Source organism: Cokeromyces recurvatus (assembly GCF_025118155.1).
Source record: "Cokeromyces recurvatus strain NRRL 2243 chromosome Unknown BX663scaffold_64, whole genome shotgun sequence".
Lineage (NCBI taxonomy): Eukaryota > Fungi > Mucoromycota > Mucoromycetes > Mucorales > Mucoraceae > Cokeromyces > Cokeromyces recurvatus.
Genome location: NW_026251450.1, coordinates 205 through 8,580, shown reverse-complemented (window position 1 = coordinate 8,580; position 8,376 = coordinate 205). Strand labels below are relative to the sequence as shown.

The window sequence follows — 8,376 nt, the reverse complement described above, 5'->3', positions numbered from 1 at the left end:
ATTGTGTATTTTTCTTAATCTGTCATCCTTTTTAATACATTATTTTTATAGTTAGCAAACATTTTTCTTTTATGGTTTCGAGGTTATCATCAATGTAGACGAGTTATTTTGTGTTTGACAAGTATGAATGTAAACAATCGCTTATGAATGGATATAATATAGTAAATGTACAATTAAGTATCATGGTTGGGAATATGGATTATATTATATTATATTGTATGTTGTATTTCGTATTATATAGATTATATGTATACAATACACTGTACGTGTTTTCTTCAATATATAATAATAATGTGTGGTGTGGTGTGTATTAGTGAATAGTATTTTGATATCTTATTGGTAGTAGAATAATACTCTGTTAATGCATTACTATTATTTTTTTTATATTATCCATTTAGCAATTATTATTTTATTCTAATCTTATGAATACTTCAGCAATTTCTTTAAAATGTTTAGCATTATTTTCTATATTTAATATTTTTTTTTCTAATTTTCCAAATTCTACTTTTCCAAATTCTTCTATTCTCTTTTTGAATTCTTCATTATTCATTTCTTTACATAGCTTTGCAAAGCCAATTCTATCAACCTAAAGAGTGTATCAATATATGTATTTGTTGATATACGTATATATTTATATTTGTTGATAATTAATACTTACTACCGCCAACATCGTAGTGTTAAATACGGAGTTTGCTACTAGTGCAAAACTACCGTAAAAGTACATCAACGTACACATTCTCATCCCCATCTGAACAAATGTTCTAAAGGCTCTTTTTTCATCCTTCTGCTTATTTTTTTTAATTCTATATATCAACTGATAATTATAAACTTGTACATTAATGTGCAAATATTTATACTTACCTTCATACGCCATTTGTCTAAACTTAGTTCTATCAAATGTTGATATTGAACTAGCTTTTTTATATTCAACAACAAAAATAACGCGAAGAATATTCTTGTTCAAAGCTATACGTTCTGAGGCTAGCTCAGACATGTTGAACTTCTCAACTATGGTTTTGAATTGACCCTTAAGTTCGTCAAACGTTAAGGGCCCCTCTTTTGTTTCTTCAAAGCCTTCTAACATCTGCTTTGTTTCAAATGTAGTAGCATTAATGCTATTATTGATTTTTTTATCAAGTCTTTTGTCCTTCTTAATAAACCTTTGGATGACTAAAATGCAAAGTAAATAAATAAATGCTTTATGATTATTATCAAGCACGCCTTTACCTTTACGACAGCTCACTAATGCTTTTTCAGCAGAAGTGGCTGTTTTTTCTTTTTCCTTTTCTTCTTCCTCTTTTTCTTCTTCTTCCTCTTCTTCTTCCTCCTCCTCTTCTTCTTCTTCTTTCTCTTCTTCCTTTTCTTCTTCTTCCTCTTCTTCTATTTCATCCTCTTCTTTTTTCATCTTTTTTTATTATTTTTAACTTTAAAGTTGACTTATTATTATTCGAGTCAACTAATACTCCATCATGATGGACACTAATGCCCATATTGTTCAACTGTTGAACAATATTATCTAGACCTATAATTTTTAAACAAAGAGTAAGTACAATAGCACCATTAGTGCATTAGATTTCCTTACTTTTTTCATCTAATACTAATACTGCCTGTTTTTTGGTAACTGGTACCATGTCATTGTTTATTAAATTTTTTCTTTTCTCTTGCATACTCATATTGAATTAATGACAAGTAAAAAAAAAAAAGAAAGGAGGCGAGTAATTTGTTGTATTAATTTATTTAATGAATTCATCTGTTGTCATAATTTATTCGCGATGCGATAAAAAACAAAAAACGCGTGTAAAGCTCAAATGACATTCAAGCAAGATATGAAGAAAATATTACATTATTTTTTACAATTTCAAATGTACACATTATACTTGAGTTGTATTTGTATTAAATAATGAAGCAAGCACCCATTATCAAAAAAAGATCATATTCATATATAAATGCTTCCATGTAGCCATTATTTTATTTTATTTTTTCTTACAAAAAACAAACAAGCAAATATATACAATAGATAAGATGAATAATAATATCAACTTTGAAGAATATCAACAAACAAATGCAGAAAGAAAAACTAGACTTTCAAGTTTGAAAAAAATAATTTTACAATTTAAAAATTTAAGTATCAATGAAGTTATTAAAGGTATATCCGATCAAGAAGGTAAGATTGTTTGTATATATGCAATTAATTTATTGTAAGGATCATGACTTATTAGTAATAAAATTTAGAACGTAAACGAGAGAATACGACTGCTTATATAGCTGATCTAGCCCAAGGTATAAAGCATAGCTCATTTTATTAGTATGCTGTCTTATAAACTAAAATTTAATTTATCTAGTCGTTTTTGCTCCTATCCCTGATGCTGCCACTATTGACGTTGATGACCGGCACTTTGAACTGATATTTGCTCCTCAGTTTTATACAAATTGTGAAGACTCTGAAAAGAGCTATATTAACATGTTTCTTTTGCATGGATTGAATGTTGAAACAGCAAATTCATTGATTGTGTTTTATGCACAATCATACTCCAACATTTTATCAACAGTCAATAATTATTGCATTGCACCCAATGCGCATTTAAACCTTGACCTCATCCATTTAAGAAATGAAGAAAGCTTATATGAAATATTTGACGTAAATATACTTGATATCATTTATTATAGTTCTCTATATCAATATTGAATGTCTCTATTTTAGTGTAATAAAGTCCATCTTGCCTCCCCCAATCAAGAAGTCTTCAAAAAATACGCAAATGTCATTTTCCCTCCGCCAACAAATACATTTGCAACTCTGTTTATGGAAATGTATAAACGTAGCGTTAGAAAAAGAAGATACTATGTATATGCTCATACAGTATATCTGTATGTCATATCTAATTATTTGCAGGCGGGTAAAAAAGAAGAGGCAGTACAATTCTATAAAATATTGCACGAACAATTACTTAAATTAGTTCGTTATATACCTACTATAACACCTAGTGAGTATAAGTGGCGAATTGCCAGAGCTCAAAAAGAGGATCCTTCTGGTAGGCTTCATTTTTCTAGAAATAATTTAGAAGAATAAAATCACTACTCAAATAGTGCTTTTCTTACAGACGTCCGTTGAACTGAAATATATAAGAAGAATTAATATAACCTTTCTATAAAAAAAAAGATTATCTTCTAATTATTTATTGTTAGCCAACAAGGTTGCTCAGATAAGGAGAAAATTTTGTTTTTTTTTCTCCACAAACCGGCAATATGATCGGTGTAGATGTAATTTATGGGAGCCGGCCTATGCCCAGGGGTACGTGACAAAATTAACAATGGACTTGTTTGGCGATCCGGGTTCAATCCCCATGATTGTCATATTTTAACAAAATAAATATATATGCAATATTATGATAGCCAATGAAATGCTAGGGTTGAGGAGAAATAATGAAACTTTCTCCTCAGTCTAGCTATATTACGGGTTAAGGTTACTTGACTAGAAATTCACATGTTATTAAAATTTTATTTAGTTATTGTTATAACTATGGCTATAAAATTTTGCGGCTTAATTCAATACGATAAATAAGTCCAATAGAAAAATAGAGTGCACTTATACGATAATTATGTCAAGCACATATGAAGTATTTCTATCCTTGTTTAGAAAATATTTGATAAAGTCCTAAATATGAATTTATATTTTCCTTTATTATCGCTCTGTTGAATATAAATTCATAGAAATAACTTTGTAAGTTAAACTGGGATAAACTAATAATAATAGAAATACGCATACTAATTGATTTTGCTCAAAGTACGCATACTAGTCATATAACAATAAATTCATACAAAAGACATAAATATGTCTATAATCAATCTTGATGTTATAATAATCAGTATATTTCTATAATTATATTATCAAACCCTTCATTTTTTATATAAAACAATACAATACAATACTTATATTTTGAATTAATTCACCTTAATAAACTTATTGACAAGTCTCAACGTACTTTTCTGTCTGTTTTATTTTATTTTTTTTATTTATCTTTTAATTCTTAAACTTACCCAAACCACAACAATAATTCCATTTAGAAATAAGTATATTAGATAAGAGTAAAAATAATAGTATCTATAATCTACAATACTTATATCTTTTTTGTTAATTCTTTATTTTATGTTGGACTTATTACTGATTCATAATATTGGCATTCATTATTATATTGTCTTATCACAAGGATGTCATATCTAAACTGAAATTAAGTAATATTGTATGCATAAAGTGCAAAGACAATATATACAAAATCGTTCCGTTATACATGACTTTGATTTGACTATTATAAGCTATTATGTTATTACATCATGAAATACACAACACAAGCTCTTTACGTATGTATTATGTTAGGAGAAGCTGGTATTCGAGCTATATTCTAAGGGCATATTTTCTACTTTAGCAATCAAGCTGCTATAACAATTTTAGCACTTATATTATGCACAGAGAGGTTCATCTCTAAGATATCCATATGTGAGATATGTTGAAAATGTATTAAAAACGTATATAATATTTTAGAGTAATGGTAATTATACTATGTATTTACATATTAAATTGAAGGAGAGAAAAAATTATAGCACACGTAAAGTATATATTTACAGACCGTGGTAGATGGAGTCAAATGAAGACACTATCGGACGGACATAGTGCCTGTAAAGATTCCAGATGCTCTAACTATCATGACATTTTACTTTCGGAAGTGAATTCAACATTTGGCCCTATATATTTATGAGCAACATATAAGTATTTTAGCCAAGGATCTACTTTCAACAATTATTATATATGATATGTACCTTCAACTTTTTGATGGCCTCTAAAGCAATCTGTAAATGTGTATGAGCATTATGCCTAGTAGGTAGGGGGAATGGTTGCGGCTCATGATACATGTATACACCATTCTCAAGATCCATTTTTATCTCCAGAAGCATGACCGTTGTACCTTTGTAAAACAAACATAATAAGTAAAATATGCAACACTACTGCTTCCTCATAATCTTACCTTGCACAAGAACACCAAAGGTCACTGCTTCATACTCTTTTTTTGGCACGGCAGAGGCGCTGATGCAACTGTCGTTTCATTACTTCCAAAACACGCATCTTATCTTCGTTAAGTAAGGCTTCGGAGACACCTGGCTTCTTTATTTCTCCACAACCTATCGCTACAACCTCTTCTTGTTGCTGATAATTAAATATGATGTCAGGGAGTAAATTTGCATCAAAACTATCATCTTGTTGTTTGAATATCCAGGAAGTGGCATCAAACTCAGTTTGTACTTGGTCATGAGCGGAGAACAACGGACTCCAAAAGGTAGAAACAGACGAGGCAACAAGATTTATCTCTGATCCTTTTGACTTGATTCTTGACCTACCATGTAGTAAATAAGTGGAAGTGATGATATTATTAAGAGCAATCTTCTCCAAAGTTGTGGATGTATGCGGTTGAATATACAGCGTACATTTTTAAATAGCCCTTTTAAAGGCTTGAATGTTTTCGTAAACAATTTACGGCAGACCAGTATCATCATCATCATCCTTGTCCTCACTTACCAAGAAGGGGTTATCAGTCTTAAAGATAGAGGAGGCATATAAACGGGTTATATAATCCGTGGGGAATAATTGATTCTCATTGGCTTTATTATTGGCGCCATCTACCAAGTCAGCAAAGTGAGAATTTGGAATAGGAAGAGGACTATTAGGAACCCATTCCAGCTTGCACATCTCGATTCTACAAATATATCCAACAGGTATATTCATCAGATCAGATGGAAAAAATGACGATGGAGAAGAAGTTATTTCACTACTGGTATCCTGTACATCATGAAAGAAGCTTTAACGTATTATGGGACTATACTTACTTCATCAGTAATTACTTCAGAACTTACAAAGTCCTTGACTGTAAAAAATGGGCGATATCTTTTTCCTCGCGTTGGCGTTGAAGGCTGTTCAGTCGTTGATGCCGAGGGTTCTTCAGACATTTGTTCCCTGAAATGTTTCTATACATCAACATAAATGTATATATATCAGACAAGCAAGGTAAAGAATATATGTAACTACTAATATTTTTCACCCGGCTGGACAAACCCTTTGTTGTATGGGTTAAGAAGACAGAAATACATCGTGAGACACAGGCACAAGTAAGAATAACTTTTTGTTAGAAAAAAATTATTATTAAAAAAACTAAATATTAAATATTCTTCTCGTAAAAACTATCTGGCTATTTATACTTTGCTTGGTAGTTCTAGATGATGTTTATAGATGCTATTTCATTGGTGTTGTGTTAAATATTGACCTCTTTATGATGTTATGTATAAATACAACACCCTTGTCCTGCGTTAGCGTGCCCTGTTTATTATATAATGCGAAACCAGTTACTCATCACAATGAGAAAAAATGTCCGGATGTTTAACTCGCCTATCCAACGTTCAATTGCTCAATCTCAATAGGTTAACTTAAAATGTAGCTGTTTTAAGTGCAAAAGATAAGGAAAGAGAAAACAAAAAGGACAAGTCCCTGAAGACTCTGTATAGTCTATTAGAACAAAATTAACACATAAATTATACCGAGAATAATGATAGGGGCTATTTATATGTTTTCGAAGAAAAGTGTTGTTAATAGAAGTATGATTTGAAAAAGTGGATACTACTATAACTAATCATTATGTCTAAATATTGTCTAACAATAATCCTGCTTGAAATAAGATATATTTTTATCTTTATTCTCCCTGAGCTGTCGCTGTAGCTAAAAATATAAAATATTTATAGTACATCATTAGTACATCATTATTTCTAGGGTCTAGGGTTTGGGGTAAACAGGTCGTTAATATTTATTCACACTGAATACTCTCGCTATAACAGTACCAATTATTTATAAGCTACGATTATTGTCATTCTCTAAGATGTTATTACATGACAATATCTGATATTATAGTCGTATATCTAATATGTATTTTCATGGTTGTAATATTTTTAACTTCATTTAATAAGATAAATAGTCATAATAGAATACATAGTGCATTTGTATAATAATTCTCTCTATAAACATATTTAGTATATTTACATTTGTATAGAAAAATAATTAATTAATAAAAAGTCCTACATCTAAAAATATACTTTCTTCTATTATTGTTCTGCTGAATATTAATTTATAAAAATAACTTTATACAAGTTAAACTGGGGTAAACTAAGAATAATACAAATACGCGTAATAATTGATTCTACTCAGAATACACGTATTAGTTATAAAAATAAATATATACTAAAGACGTGAATCTATAATTATAACTTTTAATAATCATTCTTCTATAATTATATTATCAAATACAATTTGTTATATTTCTATCTTCTTATTACTCATCATCCTTATCCACAAAATATAAAAATACTCTTACATTATAACTCATAACTTATAACTAATAACAATACTTGTATTGAATTAACTTTTAATAAACTTATTGACAAGTCTCAATGTACTTCTTCTGTTTTATTTTCTTTTATTTTTATTTCTTTGACTTCTATTTTAATTATCTAAACTTACCTAAACCACAACACTGCAAATACCGACGTTGCTTTCGAGCAGTATAAAATATTTTTTTCTAGTTTTACTAGTGAAGGAAGCATGAAAAAGAGAAGAAGAAGTAACAGTTTTGCTGAAGAATAACTTAGTCACTCTTGTGATGGAACGTAATATAATAAAGAAAAATAAAAAGAGAAAGAGAACAAAGGAAGTATAATTCGAGACCGTGTTTTATTCAATAAAGAAAAGTAAAATAAAAATAAGAATTGAAAGTTAAAGATTATTTTGTGTCTAAACAACTGCTTGTATTTATATCAATGAATCCTGAATCAAAGAAATAAAAATAACCGTCAAAGAAAGTAAGTCATGAAACAGTGCTAGTATTCGGATATACATCTTGTTGATTCAAGAGACTGATCTATGGATTATCTATTGGGTATTATAATGATCTGATTAAGTTTTAAATATAAAAAATATTGTTTAATCTGAGTATATGTTCTTGATATCTTTCATGTTTAATTTTATTGGATCAAAGACGACCTGAATCCTTTGTCAAGGCTATAAAAATACATATTTAGAAATGTTAAGATGTCTTATTTAGTTGATACATTTAGATGATTGGATGTCAGTAAGTATTATATTATTTGCATAATGTTCTATACAGAATTTCGTTTCATATTCAGGCTTATAGTTTATCCTTTATTATGTAATTCATCTATTATAATATTACTTATGCTTATATCTGGAGCTTGTTCTATAAAAACGGCTACGAGGTTTTATTTTGCTTTCCTTGGGAATATTCTTGGCGCTTTCAGCTGTTACATAATTCAGCTCTATAATATTCT

The 8,376-nt window shown here is 29.2% G+C and overlaps 3 protein-coding genes across 3 annotated transcripts; 1 reads left to right on the top strand and 2 right to left on the bottom strand.

Annotated features, from left to right (window-relative positions):
- Positions 1-420: 420 nt before the first annotated feature.
- On the bottom strand, positions 421-1,673 carry BX663DRAFT_585902 (uncharacterized protein; the record flags this gene model as incomplete). The annotated part of the gene is made up of 7 exons (XM_051532242.1): positions 421-441; positions 506-586; positions 659-828; positions 862-1,170; positions 1,228-1,405; positions 1,464-1,522; positions 1,583-1,673. The coding sequence occupies 7 exons, from the start codon at positions 1,671-1,673 to the stop codon at positions 421-423; spliced, it is 909 nt and encodes a 302-aa protein (XP_051377439.1).
- A 349-nt stretch (positions 1,674-2,022) lies between these two features.
- On the top strand, positions 2,023-3,359 carry BX663DRAFT_490873 (uncharacterized protein; the record flags this gene model as incomplete). Its single annotated transcript, XM_051524978.1, has 6 exons — positions 2,023-2,164; positions 2,233-2,280; positions 2,343-2,638; positions 2,702-2,894; positions 2,955-3,029; positions 3,184-3,359. The coding sequence occupies 6 exons, from the start codon at positions 2,023-2,025 to the stop codon at positions 3,357-3,359; spliced, it is 930 nt and encodes a 309-aa protein (XP_051377438.1).
- A 1,330-nt stretch (positions 3,360-4,689) lies between these two features.
- BX663DRAFT_556714 (uncharacterized protein) lies at positions 4,690-5,994 on the bottom strand (the record flags this gene model as incomplete). Its single annotated transcript, XM_051531735.1, has 6 exons — positions 4,690-4,737; positions 4,813-4,958; positions 5,019-5,052; positions 5,102-5,384; positions 5,526-5,827; positions 5,875-5,994. 6 exons carry the CDS (start codon positions 5,992-5,994, stop codon positions 4,690-4,692), a joined length of 933 nt encoding a protein of 310 aa, XP_051377437.1.
- Between the last annotated feature and the right edge of the window lie 2,382 nt (positions 5,995-8,376).